Below are 18,807 nucleotides of genomic sequence, written 5' to 3' on the forward strand. Positions count from 1 at the left end.
TTGAAACGTGTTATCTGACTTACTATGAATATAGTCATATAGTCTTTTAAACAATTTACAGAAAGATTTTTTTTCTGCCTCTGTTCTCTTGAGAAAGTCGACTTCTTTTATTGCTCAGATTTGTATTTGTATTTGGAAATCACCTCATGGCATCTCATTTTGACTGCGTGTTTGCTTGCTATGACACTGACTACCTATTTTCATAATGCCAGTTCCTCTAGGTCATCATCAAATGAGGTGATGGCTCGGATGGCAGGTCTGCTATCTGCTACATGTAGGGTGCTTAAAGAGGAGGCTGGAGGAGTGAAAGACCCTGAATTGAAGCCTGTCAGTCCATCCCTTCTTGAGCGTACTCCATTGGTAGCTGGAGGACTGCTGAGTACCTCCCTTTTATTGGAGGTGCTCACATTGTCACCAGCAGGCACTGTCAGGGCTCCAAATAGCTGCTGCATGAGGCTAGACTTCTGGTTCTTGTCTGCATCCTTTCCTTTCTCCTTTTCCTTCTCTGTCTCCACTCCTCTGAGGCTAAAAACACCTATTGTTTCTAAAGCAGACTCCCTGTCGTCTTTGGACGGAGGTGGAGGGAAACCTGAAGACCCCCGGTAAGCTGAATGTCCAAAAGAGGGTGCGTAGCTTCCAAATGCCAAGTCATCACTAGAGATTTGGGTATGTAGTGCTCTCCTTCCTATTCCAGTTGTAACAGCCCCACCATCTACGCCTGGTCTTCTCCTTCCGCCTTCCTGGCTTCCAGCAGCAGCATGCAAACTGGCTGACTCCTCTGATTCTGTGAGGCTGAAAATCGAAACCTTATGGCTCCTCTGCTCAGGAGGACGTGAAGAAGAATGGTCACTGATACCTTTTCCGGACTCAGGAGGACTCGACTCAGCACGCATGGAGTCCTGGGCTCCCTGGTTTTTACAATCTATTTCTAGCATCTTAGCAAGCAGCTGATCTTTTTTGCGGCGTGCTTCCTCTGCTGCTTGCTGACTGGCCAGAGCCTCCTGGTTCCACCTCTCCACCTCCTCCTGGATATGATCATGCTTCTTGCTCTTTGCTTCATCTTTGAGCACATTCAGCTCCTGGTTGAGTTGCTGTTTCTCCTCCTTCTCCTGCTCATTCTTCTTTGCCAGCAGCTGCTTCTCTGTGTCTCTTTTTTCTCTGTCTCTCATCTTCTGCTGTTCCCACTTTTGAAGCCTGTCTTCTGTTTCTGCCTGTCTGTCCACTCTGTCAAGCTCCTGGTGACAGAAAATGAGAGAGAAACAGATACAGGAAGTGAATGACAGACAAATAACAGCGACAGACAGTGCACTAAACCTGAAGATGAAATGTGGATTGAGGGAAAGACATTTTACCTTGAGTGATAGGTATTCGTCAGGTGGCCGTTCACTGTACTCACTGGTAGCAGTGATAGCAGGGGGAGGTGTGGGAAAGTCCAGATTAGACATCCTGTCTTCAGTCTGCACTGCCTTGGTGCTGTTCCTGCTGGGGACTATACATGGAAAAACAAGGAGAGTATAGAACAGTTTTAAACCCATTTTAAACCCTTATCCATATTTGTTCATACAATTCAAACAAGAACATTTATTATTTAGACTAGTATGCATATAAAGCAACAGGAAGAGACCTGAACAACACAAAAAATAGAATAATAATAAAGAAAATGAAGATCACAAACAACATTTCCCTGGCAACATATCCCTTATTATAGGCAAAACATGCAAAACCTCTTCAGGAATGGTAAATATAACATTTCTGTTTACTCTTCAATATCTTCCACGGCCACAGGAACAATAAAATCATTATTATTAGGTTTTGTGACAACCAACAGTTACCATTCCGCTTTGTGTAACTGTCTGTATCTTTTCTTAGTGAGCCCTTTGCCATGCGGTTGGCGTAGATGTTTTTGGCATCTAGTTCTCTCTCCTTCTCCTGATAGGAAAAGAAATGAACAACATGACATTTTCACACTGTGAGAAAGCTGCTTTTTCATGCACAGTCATGAAGGAAGACGGTTTGCTTCGGTGACTATGTGAAGCATATTTCTGTGCATATGCACCTTGAGTTTACTGGTCACTCGTTCCAGCTCCTCCTGCAGAATCCTGATCTCCTCCTGGGCATTGATGGTCTTCTTTCTTCCTGCAGCCAGCTGCCGGTGGTAGCTGCTGTTGCTCAGCTCAATGCTACGCTCCAGCTCCTTCAAACACACACATGCACACATTTTAAAATAACTACCACACGAAAGGGAAAACTAAGATCAAGAAAATATATGTGATTGAAAGCAAATTACTGCTTTATACTGTTTAATTTATGGATGACAGAGGTCTATTCATAAATAAGGGGCAAATTAATGCATGTATTATTTCCTACATGTCATTGTATAACCTTACTAACCAGATATCCATGATCTCTTACCAAGTCTGTCAGCTGCATCTCAAAGAGACCTGGGAAGCAGTATGTGCAACTTTGTTGCTGTTTTTGGACCAATACTGATCATGTCACAAGAGTATAATGTAGGGCAAATTCTATCAGCTCTGAAACCATATATACCCTCCTTTAGTTACAGTTCATACCAGAGCTGTCGGTGAGCATTCTACCTCCTTGAGCTTTTCTGTATTTTATAGAGTTATAGCCTGAACTGGGAACAGATTTATTTGGTCATTTGACCTGTAAAGACCAATAATGTAAAAGTCTATTTACAAATTAAGTAATATTGAAAATTGTAGAAATGTAAGACATTTTTAGGCCATTTCTTATTAATCAATAAATAGGTAAATAAATTAACTTTATAAAACATGTACCTTAATCTTGCACTCCGACTCCTGGGCCCGTGCTTTCGCTTCCTCCAGCCTGCGGTTTAGCTCATCTCTGGCTCCTAACTCTCGCTGGTCGACCAGCTTCTTCAAACGGGCGATGGTCGCCTGACTCTTCAGCAGCTGCTCTTCGCTGTCCTTTAAACGTCGCTCAGCTGCCCGCTCCCGCTCCTGAGTGCGTCTGAGACGTTCACGCAGCACGTGGGTCTCATTAGAATGGCGTGACAGCAGCGTGGAAATCTCGCCTTCTGTGTCATTATAGCGCTGCAAGGCTTTCTCTTGACGCACCTGAAGCTGCAGCACAGAAAAAAGACATTCAACTTTAGGATGCCACAAATGTTAAAGCTAAGGACAAAGAAATATAATTTCAATGTGAAGGATTATGTGACAGATTATGTGTGTGTTTATGTTGCACAGCATCAATACTGGCCACTAAAATCCGATATAGTTTAATCAAGAGTCACCTCATCCATTCAAACCAAACTTAACGTTTGGGCATACCTGTCTGAGAACTCGATTTTCTTTCTGCAGCTCATCGGTGCGCTGCTGCAGCTCAGCAAGATAATTACGAAGTTCATTGATCTTTAGCAGGCGAGCAGAAAGCACCCTCTTAGTCACCAGGTCCAGGTCTTTAGGTGGTGTGGACTCCTTGCTTTGTGACTGCACTCCCCTGCGTTGCTGGTGGGTCAGTCGTTGGCCACCCGGACGCTGCGGACGGGAAACACCCCTCCGCCCCACACCACCTAAGAGACAGAGAAACATACATGATGTGGAAATAATTTAAAGGTAATGACAAATAAAACACTTATTTATATGCACTTCCAGGCCATGGTAAACATAATTTAAGGATTTGGCTACAGTAGGTAAGACATACTAGCCTGTTAAAGCTAATTCATAACCAAATTCACAGGTTTAATTCGTTCATTTATACATATCTGATCACTTCATTGGTTTCCAGTACATACCTGTCTTATAAAGGGGGCTGCTAGAAATTCTCTTTGTCCGCACCCCTCTTTGAGGATTAAGGTATGGGGTCTGGGACTGGTTGTATGGTGAGAGTGAACGCTCTGAAAAAGACTCATTCTCATAGTCCTCCGAGTAACATGACCCACTACTTCTCCGGTGCTCCTCATCTGATATCTGGTCTCGATCAGGGTCTGAATGCCACGTCCAGGTTTTTGATCTATTTTCAACATAGCTGTCTTTTTCATCTTCATCCTGAATCTTGTCCCGGAAGTTCTTTTTGCGTTTTTGGAAGGATGATGCTTGAGAATCTTTCTTTTCATTCCGGAGGGACTGGCGACTTAGAACAACATCCTTATTATCTTCACACAGGTCAGGGGCACTTTTAGATTCCATGTTGAAATGCTGTGGATTTAAACACAAAAAGTGGGGAACAAATCACAGACTCTGAATGACATTTTTTAGATTTTTAGGAGTTACAAATTAACAGTGGGCTTACTTGTACAGGATGTACACTACCAGTCAAAAGTCTGGACACACTTCCCCATTCATTTAAATGGGAAAGTGCGACTGGTAGTGTATACCCTATTTCACATCGCTATATTAAAAGTCCCCTGGTAAACTAACCAAAACATTTGTACTGTGCAGCCCTGGTCAAAATTCCATAAATTCATCCAAACCAGTAATAAGAAGCTAGGCCAGCTGGTTTCTCTGTGGTTTCCTGTATTGTGTATCTTGGTCACTAAGCGACAACACACGACTTGGAATTTTCCATGAAGCTGAATGATGTATGATATCACTGTTCCACACCGCTACTGCAATGTACAAATGACCAGCTTTCCCCCTTCTGCCCTGGTGACTTATTAAACAGCGAGATCATTATTTTTGACTGCAATGTACAATGCCGTGCACTGCACATGTACACACATTCACAGGATATAGAAAAAGGAAGAGAAAAAGAAAAATGTGGAATTCTGGTGTTTCCAACCTAATGTATATTCTTACTTTGTTGATTTTAGATATGGCATTGAACATTTAATATTAATGTGCTCCATATCATCTTATGCATTTTTATCTGTACAGCATTAATACTTCCTAAAATATTACATATAAAATATTTTTTATCCATGCTCACAGCCTTCAGTTTTTTTCTTTGTGTTTGTATCATAATGGATCAAACAATCTTAACTGGTTTGAAGAATAAACACATAAATCAAACCTCACACCAAGGAACGAGTAGGCTCCATAAAATTTGTGTTAATGGAATATAAAGATCATGCATTCATCTGGCCTTTTCATCAACCCTGACAATAACAGAATCAATCACGGTCAAGTATTCAGTGCCACACAGCCTGCACCACCATTAATGGACAAGAGCATCATTGTAGGTCAAGCAGGGCAAAAGATCCTGCACCTGAATACAAACTGAAAACTACGTTAAGCTTTGTCGTATAACTTTGATGAATGATACTTGCTTTTTAAATGCATTCTTAAAGGTTTTAACAGGAAAATGTCTCTTCTGTAAAGCTGTTAAGATCCACATGCAATCAGGTAACAACCAGTCTCGTGAAAACACACATACAGGTGTTTGTTGTCAAGGGCTTACTAAAGCGGCATTAGTAACTATACCTGGCCTGTTCTTTCTAACATGAACAGACCAGATTAAAGTTGGCCGTCTGTTGTTGACAGGTGCATTGTTGTCAAGTCTGCTCGCCAAGTCACAAAAAAGACTAAATATAGCACCTGTAGACAACCACACATCTCTGTTCGTGTGCAAATGATCGAACAGACATAGATAAAAGGAAAAAGTGGTAAACGAAACAAAAAGCATTTCGGCATAGTGTCACCAGCAAACGTTAGCCCATAAGGGGTTCAAGAAAGCTAACGGTGCTGGATAAGTGACCGCTAACCAACGTTATCCTACTGCTAATAAATGCTAACATAGCAACAAGAAACTACCATCAACAGGTGGGGTGTGTTTGGTTTTAACGCTACCTTCGGAGTCTCCTGGCACCAACTTGTCTGTTTCACGTTAAACTATCTACTTACCTACTACCATGATAGCGTCGTTTGTCTTGACTTCGTAGCAATTAACAGCTTATTCTTTAGATTCGACTGGCTAATATTAACTACACAGCTTCAACCACTAGCGAGCTAGCGATAACTAACGTTAGCTACCCTTAGCTATAAGAAGGCATATTGTCCACCCTTTCTGGAAACAAACAGTCACGGCTGTCACTTTTAAATGAATCGTCCTGTAAAAATATTCACAGTACAAGATCGTTCTGATGCTGTTTTTTCAGCACACGCCTTGAAGTTTGCTCTAGTCCAGCCGCTGACACCGTACCATGGTAACAGCACAACTCCCTGCAATACCTGTCTATCACCACAGTGGCGCTGTAGCGCGTGTTATGTTTAGTAAAAGATTTTATAGGCTAGGCTATATGTTATTATTATGAGCTAACGTTGCTTTGTATAGCCTGTGTAATTCACAGCTGCACATGTTTAAGCTTTTTATATTAACCGGAAAGAAGGTTTGAGGTTCGAGCCCCGGCTGACCCAGTGCCTTTCTTGCAGAGTTTGCATGTTCTCCCTGTGCCTGCGTGGATTCTCTCTGGATAAGTGGTATAGATGATGGATGGATGGATTGATATTAACTTGGGAATAATAATGGAAAATAAGGAGTAACATGATATTAATTGGCCAAATACAAATTACGTTGGTGGTGAGATTCATGCAAGATATATGTGCCAGAAAATCTGCAGTATTTACAGTTGTTGATATGGTTTCTTACTCATCCTGTGCAATGCAATGCGTTGATGTTTATCTAAAATTTGTCAGTTTATTCGCAGCAGCACGTATGCCTATAGTGGAAACAAAAAGCCAGAAGTGTGCTTTTACCAAAATCTTATTTTGTACCTATAATAATAGAAAATGTCTGGACATTTTTCATCTGTATTTAGTGGATCCAAATCTGCATTGAATAGCCTAGTAATCAGCCATTCCTAATACACAGCCATTTTTTATTGATGAAAAATATGAAAAAGCAAAGAAGATGCTCTAATTCCTAAAACATAAATGAACCTACAATCAGATCAGATTTTACATCCCAAACAAATTGAGCCACACATGGTCACCAAAATTGACTGAAAGGGTAACAAAACTAGTAGGCAGAAAACAACTTTGCTGGTCAAAAAGCTGCCAGAATTTAGTGGAGAACTAGGTTACACCTCTATTTCTTACATTATCCGCCTACTATGCAGCTTAGAACCATGGTTCCTACCTGTATCAAGTGGCCGGACGTTTGCTAATATAATACTAAAGGATTGCAGTATCCAATATTTTATAACGTATGAGCCAAAAAATGATTGATAACAAAACAGACATGCTCACTGGAGCTGTAAACGTGATGATAAATATTACTGTACTGATTGTATACTGTAGTTTGAAAGTTTGACCGGAAGTCCAGTGTTTAGTATGTGCAGTGACAATAACGCTCGAGCGCCTCTAGAGAGCACGCTGTCTTATTTTCAGTTTAAATACTGGAGACGCTTTTCTCACATAAAGCAGCCTGTACTGTAGACTTTTTAGTCGTAATTTGGGGGAATAAACAGGATTCGCTAGCACCAAACTGTTGTCGACTGTCTCACATTCATTTGCGATTAAAATGGTTATCAAGGTTTACATAGCCTCCTCAACTGGCTCAGTCGCGGTGAGTAGCCTATTTAATCTCTCAAATGTGTTATCAGGTTTGTTGACAGGTCCATATTAACAATGCAAACATACGAAAAGCCATTTTAAAATGTTTATACTCACTGAATAGTCGAATAGTATTCATTGCAATTATATAACAGGACTTGGAGTTCGCTCTTCACAAGCAGTGAAGCAATTATTAAGACAGATAGAAAGGATACACAGTAACTAAGATGCGCATTCTGTGCAATTTATGCGTCACATCAGCCTGTTAAATTTGCACTTTACTAGAAGGATTGTATTTAATGTTCCAATTGGTTTATAGTTTTGGTTGCAGCCCCACCTATAAACAGAACAAAGTACGTGTTGGGTGTGCAACAACCATAAATGACTCATCTGCACTCCTGCAGGATCTATAGGCAATATTACCTAAGACCTCAAAATGACATACCACATTAGAATCTAGGTTTGTCTGATTGATTCAAGCAAAAACGGTATTAGAAGTAGATCTGTGTTGCATAACCAGGCTGATATTTAAAACAGTATAAGGTTATTCCAAATAAAGCTGTTACACCTTCAAGTATCAAGCTCTTAAAACGATTGTTCTAGTTTTAAGTAATGGATGCGCTGGCTTCTGCAACAACATCTGTACTACTGAACCTCTGTGAGATGTTCATTTCAGCCTCTGAATAAATCTAGGGAATGGTTCCTATTAAGCAGCAGCTGGCCATAATCTAAACACTTGTATATGTACTCTGGGTCTTGTGATGTGCTGAAATGATTAATAGAAAATGAGTTGCCATCTATTTTGTTAATGGTCTAATAATTTAAATCAACAAACATTTTTTTGTGTCAGCTTTGTGAATGTGAGGGCTTGACATTTCATAGATTTGTCAATTAATGACTTTATAAAAAAAATTCTACAACCAAAATGATTGTGAGTTCAGCCCTAGTCTTGTTGGCACAAGCCATAGAGAGAGTGCCCTTCTGAGTTTGAGCAGAAAATCATCAAACAGCACTTGCTTGAATGCTTAAAGTCTTAGGTAATAGAGCATATGAGTAATATATTTATTTTATCATGCTTCGTCTTGGTGAAGGAGGGCAGCACAATCTTTGAGAGTTTACAGAGGAGTTATTTTTAACTGTATGACACATAGGTTCAAAACACACAGACTCTGTCTCTCACACATGATGCACAGCCAAGCACACTTGAGGAAGTCCACCATTTGTGTCAGTGTCAGGCTCAGGTGTATGGGGAGATAGGGCTGGGAGGTAAGGGGGTCATTACTGTGAGATGGAGATAGAGGAAAACATACGTAGTGAGAAACCATCATTTGGAGAACTGGAAAAAAACAGATGCAACAAATGCAAGAATATATAAGCAGTAAAAGACAGAGTCAAGCAAAAGTAATAATAACAGTTGGCAGTGTCACAACATCAGATTAGTAGGGCGGAAAACATCAGCGCACAATGAATAAAGTACAAATTAGGTTATCCCCCCATCCTCCATAGATGTGTGTTGGGTTCAGTCTCATCACATTTTGCATGTTGTAATCTCCCTTTTCCTAATATTTATTAGAAACGGAGGTTGTAATCATAAAAATAGTTACAACCTTTGGGGAATTATGAGAAAGCATGGTAATGGTGGAGTCCAAGTTAAAAATAGTTTTTATGAGAAAATCGAGGTTCATATTTCGAAACTACAGTTGATCAGGGAAAGTGTTGGTTTTCTGATCGTTTTTCTTTTCCTCCTCACTTTCCCTCTGTCTTTCATTGTTCATGGATTCTCTCTTAACCTTGATCGTATCTTTGCATTTCAGAAAGTACTCTCAAAGAATGCATGCCTACTCATATGCTGTAATGTGTTGCATGTCTTGCATACATACAGACACACAATTCTGAACTCAGCCATCCCCTTACACACATACTCTCACTCAGCTCTTTTATTATTTAGACCCGTGCTGTCGCCCTTTCAGCCCAGAGGTAGGTCAAGTCATTTATAGTATGTTGTTTTTCAGCAGTGTGACATACAGTAGCCTATAGACTAGAAACTAACAGTGATTCTATATGGAGTTTTAACCTTTGACCATAACAAACTGGCATTTTTCTATTTAAAGACAGTCTGGTCTTATGTAAAGCTGTTTTATGGCCACACACAGAACTACTGTTATAGGAACACACTGTCATAAAGGTAAAACAGTAGCCCCATTGTGACCTTCAGCAGCCGTAAAATAATGGGCACACACATATATACACGAACAAGCACACAGGGAAGACATTGTTAAAATTGAACTTATTGTACTGTATTTTTAATTTTCACCATTGAAGACAGAGTACTGACCCATACACAATGGTATTTAGCTCTCTTTTTCATTTGTTCACACTGTATAATCTGCCTTTTGTGATGCTAATAAATGTTTTAGTATTTGTTGTATATTTCGGAAGAATATTATGTACTTGTGTTCACAACAGATTATAACATAGAGATGAAAAAACTATGGATAAATATACAAAATGGATGTTGTTGTAGGAGGTAGAATCCATGAATGATTGGTCTAAAAATGGGAAAAATAATATATTCTTCATCTACATGAAACAGATATTGATAAATGCACAAAATAAAACTGTAGGAATTTGGTAGAATAATATATTTTCCCCCTTTCACTCGAGTTATTTGATCACAAAGGACTAACTTGAGAATCATTGGTTGCATGTGGGAACACAAAACAGGAACCTGATTAATTCCTTTTGAATAGAATAATAAATATAGCAGTTGAAATAATAATTATTATTTATTTGTAGTCATGTATTATAAGGTTAAAGGCATACTGTAAGAAAAGGTTGCTTATTAGTAATCCTTAATGACCCTTTTACTAATGGAGTCACTGTGCACACTGCATACGTAAAGTACACTTTAAGAAACGCTGCTCTGGTTTGATGGGTGTCCACTTACTGTTTGTTATTACAAGAGTGTATTAAATACTCAGCAGCTTGGCCTAGAGACAGGGGTATGCTAAACACAGTCTCTGCCTACACTTTATATACACATGTATTGTACATCCATAAAGACATTATGAGATCATTCTTTTAAATGTGCATCTTTATCTCACCGTCAGTGACCCAAGTTTCTTCCACCGTCTTTGTTTGTCTTATTCATTTTGGATCTTTCCAGGTAAAAAAGCATCAGCAAGCAGTGATTGGTTTTCTGGAGGCCAATCGAATTAGCTTCCAGGAAATAGACATCACCATGCTGGAGGATCAGAGGCTCTGGATGTACCACAACATCCCCAGAGACAAGTGGCCAGACAAAGGCAACCCACTGCCTCCACAGATCTTCAATGAGGATTGCTACTGTGGGGTATGATGAAAATCAGTTGTAATGTTTAGAATGAGCAGCCTTCGATTAGGTAGCCATGCACTTGAAAAGAACCTTTGAGGTAGAGATTGTATTTGATTTGTTGTACACTATACAATACGTATATGATATGTATGTTAGTACAAGGTTGAGTTTGCTATGCTAGGAGTTTGATCAGCTCGAGTATGCCAGTTTTTGTCCTCCACTGAGGTTGTACGCTGCTCTGCAATCCAGTCGTAATCCAGTTTTGCAGATGGGGCAGATTATCTGCTCTCCCTGCCATCACTCTGACTGACCAGGGTAATCCAACATTACTCTTCAATGTCCTGATTATTGAACTGTATTAAAACCAGCAGTGGAAAGACTCTTTGTCAGGGCTGTTTACACAATCTTTAAACTTGTAGAGATTGTGTAACACTCAACATCCTCATTTTTTCCCCTTCCCCTCAGGACTATGAAGACTTCTTCCAGTCAAAGGAGAACAACGCTGTGTTTGCATTCCTTGGGCTCAGTTCCCAACCCTCAGTGAAAGTAAGTGAATGTACACACAATCACGCACATATACACGCGTGTTTGTTGTCTTTTCTTGTGGGGGACTTGACATGAACTCACATTAATTTCCTGGAGACTTACCCTAACATTAATCAGTCCCCACAAGTTGAATCTGTAAGCAGGTTTTGGTCCCCACAGTGTGAGGAATACCAAGCTAGCGCACATAAACCCAGAATTTCTGTGGTATAAGTTGCCACCAAGGTTTGCTGTCAGTTCTGTTTTCCTTGAACATGAAACAATGCACCACATCTCCACAGTGCTCTGGCCCTGCAAGTTGCCTCTGAAACATGTGATGTATAACTTATTGCTATTTCATGCACATCAGCATTTTTGGGTCGATGGCAAAAAATGTCAGTATATCTAGATTCAGTGGCCCTGACTCCTCTTCTCCTCTAATCTATTTTGCAGATTTTCTCCAGTCACATGTTTTTTCTGTCTCTCATCTAGAGGTTGATTGGATAACTCAGTTAGAAGAAATCTGATTATGCGTAAACTGGCAGATACATTCAGTCTGACAATGCTCCTGGATTTCATGTTTAGCAAAGAGATCTGATATAGGGAGAATGTATGCATCTAGTTATAGTGTGTATTGAATGGGTGTAGTTAGTCTAAGAGTGACTTAGAGGACACATGAGTTGAAGATGCAGTAATCAGACAGATAATTAGACAAACTGTTGTGCTCTTTTTTCCCCAATCTTTCTAGGATTCTGAGTCATAGATCCATCTGCTGGTATGCGCCCAGGCAACCTTAAAATATGAGGACAAAAACTGCACCATGTCCTGTGTTGCATCACCTCCTATCCCGTGATCTTCCATTCATGATGCTAGTATTTTGCCAAACATCATCTGACCCCCTGCATGTCCTCTCCTGACTTTAAAAACTCTTTAAAACAACATTCCACCATCACATAAGTTTCCAAGAAGTGTCTTGATTCTCAAGAGGCCACAGAGGCTTAATCACAGAAGAGGAGGATCAACTTTATAATGGATGCATTTGTGTTTCCTTTTCATATTTAACACACTGTGACAGCAAACACCGTCTCACAATGCAGTAGCATCAATTCTTTGCAAACATGTAGCAGCTTTTGCATCAGCAGACCATTTGGTTTGGGTCAGTTTGCAATGCAGTGAATGTAGAAGAAATGATCAGGTGCACTGCAAGTCACCTGAATGCACACTTGAATTGTGTGTATGCATGTCTTATTGCGTGTGTATCTGTCTCAGTCAGCAGCTGTTAAAGAAGGCTGTGTTAAATGAGAGGGCTGCACTTAATGCAACCTGTGTATTTTGAAGTTAGAACAGGCTGCTCCACACACAAGTTCTTATATATAAATTCCTTGTTCCTAAGTCTAGCTGTTCTTTAGCTTAATGACAAAATTATATTGCTAACACAGGAGTAAAATGAGGTGTAAAAGAGTCAGCGTATAATATAATGGACATTAAATTTCTGACCTGACACTTTATCCAAATGATGTTTAATAACTAAACATTTGAGATTACAATATAATCAAAATAACGATATACAGTGTGTCAATATGCTACATTAACAGTTTTAGACTAAATAACCATAACCCTTAGGGTTAGGGTGCGGAGCTCAGCCACCCATGAGGAGCTCAGAGTAGAGCCGCTGCTCCTCCACGTTGAGTGGAACCAGTTGAGGTGGCTCGGGCACCTATTTAGGATGCCCCCTGGACGCCTCCCTGGGGAGGTATTCTGGGCATGTCCCTCCTGGAGAAGGCCTCGGGGCAGACCCAGAGCACGTTGGAGAGACTATGTCTCCCGGCTGGCCTGGGAACGCCTTGGGGTTCCTCCTGAGGAGCTAGAGGGGGTGTGGGGGGAGAGGGAAGTCTGGGAGGCTCTGCTCAGTCTACTGCCCCCGCGACCTGGTCTTGGACAAAGTGGACAAAGATGGATGGATGGATGTTATAAAAATTAGTTGTTCTATTCAGTCTACAATAATTTCGATTATTATTTGTTTAGATCAGTGAACATCATGTCTCAAAATCCAGTCCCCTGTAGTCACACATTTCTGTAAGACTTTCTGTTGTGTTTTTCTGAACTTGATTAACATTCTGAAAAACTAGGAATTAATTGCAAAAGCACTTACAGGATGAGAAAATAATGGTTCATCAGTTGTATATGCGAACATTATTGTGAGATCACCTGAAAGCAGTAGCTACAAGGTAAAATTATGGCAAAGTTTGCTGACTAATTTATGTAGCTCCAGTGGTGCAGTCATGATATAAACTAATACAGGTTGAACAAATAGTGGTTACAGGAAGACTGAGTGGGGGGAGTAATACTTCAAGGTTCCTAAAAGACTCAGAGTTGGAAGGGGAAGTTTTAGCAGTGCCAGTGACACAATAAAATGTGGGACATGAGATCTGTTGGCTCAAGCTGTTAATATTTCTGTTACTGTGAAGAACAAAAACAGCATTACCCCATTCTATGAGGTAAGAAGTACTATGATATTTACTACTATGATAATCCATAATTACAGTCAGTGTCACATGAGGTATAAGTGTGCACTTTACAGATTGCTACTCTTATCTGACAGAGGGAAGACGTTTTTGAGATAATAATCATCCATTTATTAGTGTTCAATGGGGAAATTTACACACTCACACAATGAGGGCAGTGCCCAAGGACACTTCAGCATATGGATGGGGGACAGCAGCAATCGAACTGCCAACTTTCCAGTAAGAAAACAGCTGCTCTCTTTCCTGAGCCACAGCTGCCTCGATAATCGACCTCTGCCCTGACAAGCCATTACTCAGCTCTTCCTGCTGTTCCTCCCCTTCTCTGTTTCCCAATATCTGAATAAACAGATGCTGAAATGTGAGCAGACTGCCTGACTGTAATGGTGTTTTCAGTATATCCATTTATATTGTTAATTTACATATTAAACTATAGTCTACTAACAATTGTGGTAAATAACTGTGGTAACCTTTCACACACTGGACGCGTGAACTCTGTTTTCTGCTGACACACTGAATGCCTATGGTATCTTTATTTACTGCAGAAGCAACTGTAACATCCGCAGGCCTTGAAAGTATCTCCTGTGAACCTCTCAGTGTTTTGGAAATCGGAAACTCTTTGAACACAGATGCATAATTGTTCTCCGTGTACCCTCCTTTTGTGTAACGTTATCCTCTGCTTTATATTGAACTGAATCTTCCTTTATTCTTTGAGTCTCTGTAACATGCCTCTCAGAGTGCTGTTGTAGACAACTCCTTTCTGCAGAAATACATTACACAGAAGATGTATCCATCTCAATTCTCTTTATTGCTCACTCACTGATGGTTGTTCATATACAGAATTAAAGGAAACACAATTTTTTTCTTTAACACTGACATTATTACAAAATGAACATAGACTGGTCATAGTTAACTGGTCATTTCTATTCAGCACACTACGAAGGTTTGGTTTTGGAGAGTCTTTCATCCACTGGATTAAAAGGCTATATACATTACCAAGAGCTACAATAACCACAAATGGGATAATCTCACAAAGTTTCACACTTTACCGGGGAACTAGACAAGGATGCCCACTCTCACCATCTCTATTCGCCATCTTCATTGAACCTCTAGCAGCAGCAATACGACAGAATAATAGTATCAAAGGAATACAAGATACTAACTCAGAACATAAAATTAGCCTCTATGCGGATGATTTATTATTATATCTACAGGACCCTTACAGTTCAATATATCACACTAGATAAACTGTCATCCACCCATAAGAATAATATACCAACCTTCACTGACACTTGGAATCCATTTCTAATTTCTTTTAACTTAAACCAGATACCTGAGGCTGAGGCCACACACATTCCCACAAACTCCTAGAAATATAACAAGCTGCTTTTTACTTCATTATTGTTACTGTCATTAGTCCTCACTGGCCATGGTTCTGTTTGGAATGTCACACCTATCAATCAAACCAGTTTAACTGAGAATATTACCTACCCCCCATTTTTTTCTCTTCTCTCTCTTTCTGATCATTTACCGATCTGTTAATTTCATTTATTTCTGTTTTATGAATGTGCTTACATATATATCTGAGTGTATACATAAGTATGTGAATGGAAAAGTATATAGTATACGATTGATATTGCTTTATTGCTTTCATTACTTTACATTTGTACCCCCTCCATCTTCCTAGTTTATTTGGTTTAATTCTATTTTCCCTTAAGTATTGAATATCAGTCTGCACAGAGTTGGCTACACACACACTACACACTTTCACACACACAACTTAATACTCTGAATGAATAATCCCTTTGCCTCTTTTGTTAATGTGTCATGTCCATTTGCCGTGACCTGCCTCACTTCCCTCTTTTTCTCCCCTCTCTCTCATCCCGCCTGCTCAGCGACACTGTTGAGACGCCTCACCTGATAATTGACTCCAGGGCGCAGCACACAGCTGACGCTCATTCCACTAATCACTTCCCTTTCTTATTTAAACACCTGGCAGACGCTCCGTCGCTGCCAGAGCATTAATGTATTTTGATCATGTATACGCGATGCCAACGCTGACAGTTTCTGTACGGTTGTTTTCTTATGTACTATATATTGGGTCACCTGGTTTCAACGCTGACAGTTCCTGTGCTGTTGATCCCTTTTTCTACACCTCCGGCGATTCTCATCTGCCCGTCCTCCTGGTCTCCTCGTCCCTCCTGGTCTTCTCCTGGGTTCCTCGTCTCTCTGGTTCATCGTTCCTCCTGGTTCCTTGTCGTCCTGGTCCTCTGACTCTCCTGTTCCCTACAGTCCTCCTGTCTACTCACCTGCCCGTCCTGGTCTCCTCAGTCATCACTGCCCTACTCTGGTTAATGGACTATACATATACTCAGTACTTTGTTTGCTTTTCTTCAATAAACCACTTTTTTTTACTAGCACCTGGGTCTGCATCCTGAGTCCTACCTCTTGCTCGCCCTCATCCCCTGGCTGAGGGGACTCAACCATAACAGTAAGACTTACATCTCATCTGGTGTCTGAGTCCTGCAAGTTGAGTTCAGAATCCACTTTACTAAAGACTGATTAGTCTTAACAGAACAGACTGGCCACAATGGAATCAGCAGGCTCAGATCCAGGCCAGCCGTCCTTTCAAACCATTCTGCCACACCTGTCAGCTCGAGAAACCAATGACCTCATGATACGCCATGTTTTTTGACTTCATGGCATTCCACTAGACACTGTGTCTTATTGAGGGCCTCAATTCATCTCTTGGGTTTGGAGAGCATTTTGTACAGCTCTTGGTGCTACTGTCAGTCTGTCCTCCAGTTTCTATCCTGAGATTAACAGAAAAGCTGAAAGACTCAACCAAGAACTAGAGGTTGCGCTACGATGTTATGGCCACCAACCCAACAACATGGAGTAACCATCTTCCCTGGGTCGAATACACCCACAGCTCCCTCACTAGTTCTGCCACTGGACTATTTCTGGTCAAAGCCTCTTTGAGATACCAACCCCCATTGTTTCCCACCAATGAGATAGAAATCGCTGTGCCTTCTGTACAGCTACACCTTCATTGTTGCCACAAGATGTGGAAGGAGACACATGCAGCCCTTCTTTGCACTTCAGACCAAAACCGTTGCCTTGCAGACACCCACAGAAGCTCAGCACCAACTTTCCTCCAGCTTTCTTCCAGACACATTCCCTTAAAGACTGACTAGAGGGAAATTGGCTCCATACTTCTTGGGATAGTTTGCCATTGAGAAAGTCATTAACCCTCCATGCAGGTTCATCCTACCTTCTATACCTCTCAGGTTAAACCTGTCTCTACCAGATCATTAATTAGTTATTTGTATGTCAGGGCATCACTGAAAATGAACAGTTGCTCTCAGCTGGTTTTTCGCTGGTTAATAAAAGGTTGATGATGATGGTCATGAAGGAGAAACAGCTTACAAAACTGATGCAGTGCATGTTTCATAAATTATTTTTAACATGAAAGAATAAAATCTAGACAATGTTGGACAGATTTGATGAATGACACTCTACCTTGATTTGTCTAAAGCTTTGTTCCAGCTATTGCTGCTGATTCTGAAGAAGTTAATTATTAAAAGCTGCTGTATTTGTCTTGCAATTGACAGCAGTGGCACTTAACACTTCACACAAAGTGTGGTTGGACAGCTATTGTACTTTTCAATAATTATGCTAAAACCATAATTGGCAAATCACAGAAAGTGGTTTAATTTGTATTAATATACATTCAATTCAATCTAAAGTGTCATAAAGCTCTAAGGTAAAATGATGCAGTCTGCAAGAAAAGGGGGGGATAGAGAGAAAAGATAAGTGTAGTGAACTGTCTCATGTGGTATTGATTAGGGTGAATTCAGAATAAAGCCTGAAGTAACCAAATAAAAAAACTTCATTTATTGTCCAGACCTCCTGATTCTGTTTTTGGATCCTGCTTACCTCTCTCCTGGCACTCAAAGTCAAATAAAAATGAAAGGTCAATGTTGTAAAAATTGATGAGAGCCACCATATCAGCTGACAAAAACACCACAGGGCACACACAGAGTGAAAAGACTAAACCATGCACACACAGCAGTACCGAAATGTCATGATGGATCGCAGTTACTAGTTCTCTCTTAATAGAAGCTATCTTGGCATAACCTCTTGAACAAACACTGAGTTTCCAGATTATCAGGTGTACAGCATCTAGCTGCCCCAATGCAATCTAATCCAAGAGCCCTGCAATAAATCCTACCTGGGTGAAAGTGACAGTCTTCTGTCTTTGTTGAAACTATCTACAGTGTTGTTTCATGAATGCCATCAGTATTTTGTTACAGGGCAAACTAAAGGAACTATACTTGTTCACATGAACAGGACCTTTTGGTACTGATGGCTTCTTTTAGTCCATTTAAAACATGTAAAACAGACCAGGATTAAAGTGAACACAGGGGCTTTTGGTTACATGCGGGTTCTACCATATTTCCTTCAGTACATACTGATAAAGAATAACATACTTTATGTATTATCTAAATGCCTCCTGAAATTCAAGGCATTGCGGCCGGTAGCTGTGCCTACTGCATCGGACTCCTTGTTGGTCTGTGGTACCTCTGTCCTGGTCACTACCCTTCCCACCTTCTTCCAAAACACATCAGCAAATACAGCAAAAGAAATCAGACAACCAGTGCATTTTTAGAAATGGGGAGACCAAAGAAGCTTCTACAAGCATATAACAAACAACAGTAAAGTGCTGCTCAATGGCAACTGACAGCCACTGTAGCTTTTAACATAGAACTGTGATGTTTGGCTGCTAGATGACAGTTGAATGGCAGAGCTCTGTTTCAGATCTTCACTCCAGCATATGAATGCACCACAAAAAAAGAAATAGCTGAACACAGTGCTTTAAACTGCCCTGAGTACATTATGAGTTGATTTTCACCTGAAATGAAATGAAATCAATGGAAACTTGTAAGAAAGGAAA

General features: G+C 40.4%; 2 protein-coding genes across 2 annotated transcripts; one reads left to right on the forward strand and one right to left on the reverse strand.

Annotated features, from left to right (window-relative positions):
- Positions 1–83: 83 nt before the first annotated feature.
- Positions 84–6,177, reverse strand: lca5 (lebercilin LCA5). Its single transcript, XM_020617297.1, has 8 exons — positions 5,823–6,177; positions 3,776–4,178; positions 3,312–3,553; positions 2,799–3,104; positions 2,057–2,194; positions 1,833–1,929; positions 1,353–1,489; positions 84–1,235 (listed from the first exon to the last, which is right to left on the reverse strand). Exons 2-8 carry the CDS (start codon positions 4,167–4,169, stop codon positions 201–203), a joined length of 2,349 nt encoding a protein of 782 aa, XP_020472953.1. The 5' UTR covers positions 4,170–4,178; positions 5,823–6,177; the 3' UTR covers positions 84–200.
- A 1,020-nt stretch (positions 6,178–7,197) lies between these two features.
- On the forward strand, positions 7,198–12,648 carry sh3bgrl2 (SH3 domain binding glutamate-rich protein like 2). The gene is made up of 4 exons (XM_020617303.1): positions 7,198–7,485; positions 10,639–10,824; positions 11,272–11,352; positions 12,077–12,648. The coding sequence occupies exons 1-4, from the start codon at positions 7,441–7,443 to the stop codon at positions 12,089–12,091; spliced, it is 327 nt and encodes a 108-aa protein (XP_020472959.1). The 5' UTR covers positions 7,198–7,440; the 3' UTR covers positions 12,092–12,648.
- The last annotated feature ends 6,159 nt before the right edge of the window (positions 12,649–18,807 follow it).

This window comes from Monopterus albus, unplaced genomic scaffold (genome assembly GCF_001952655.1).
Source record: "Monopterus albus unplaced genomic scaffold, M_albus_1.0 scaffold188.1, whole genome shotgun sequence".
Lineage (NCBI taxonomy): Eukaryota > Metazoa > Chordata > Actinopteri > Synbranchiformes > Synbranchidae > Monopterus > Monopterus albus.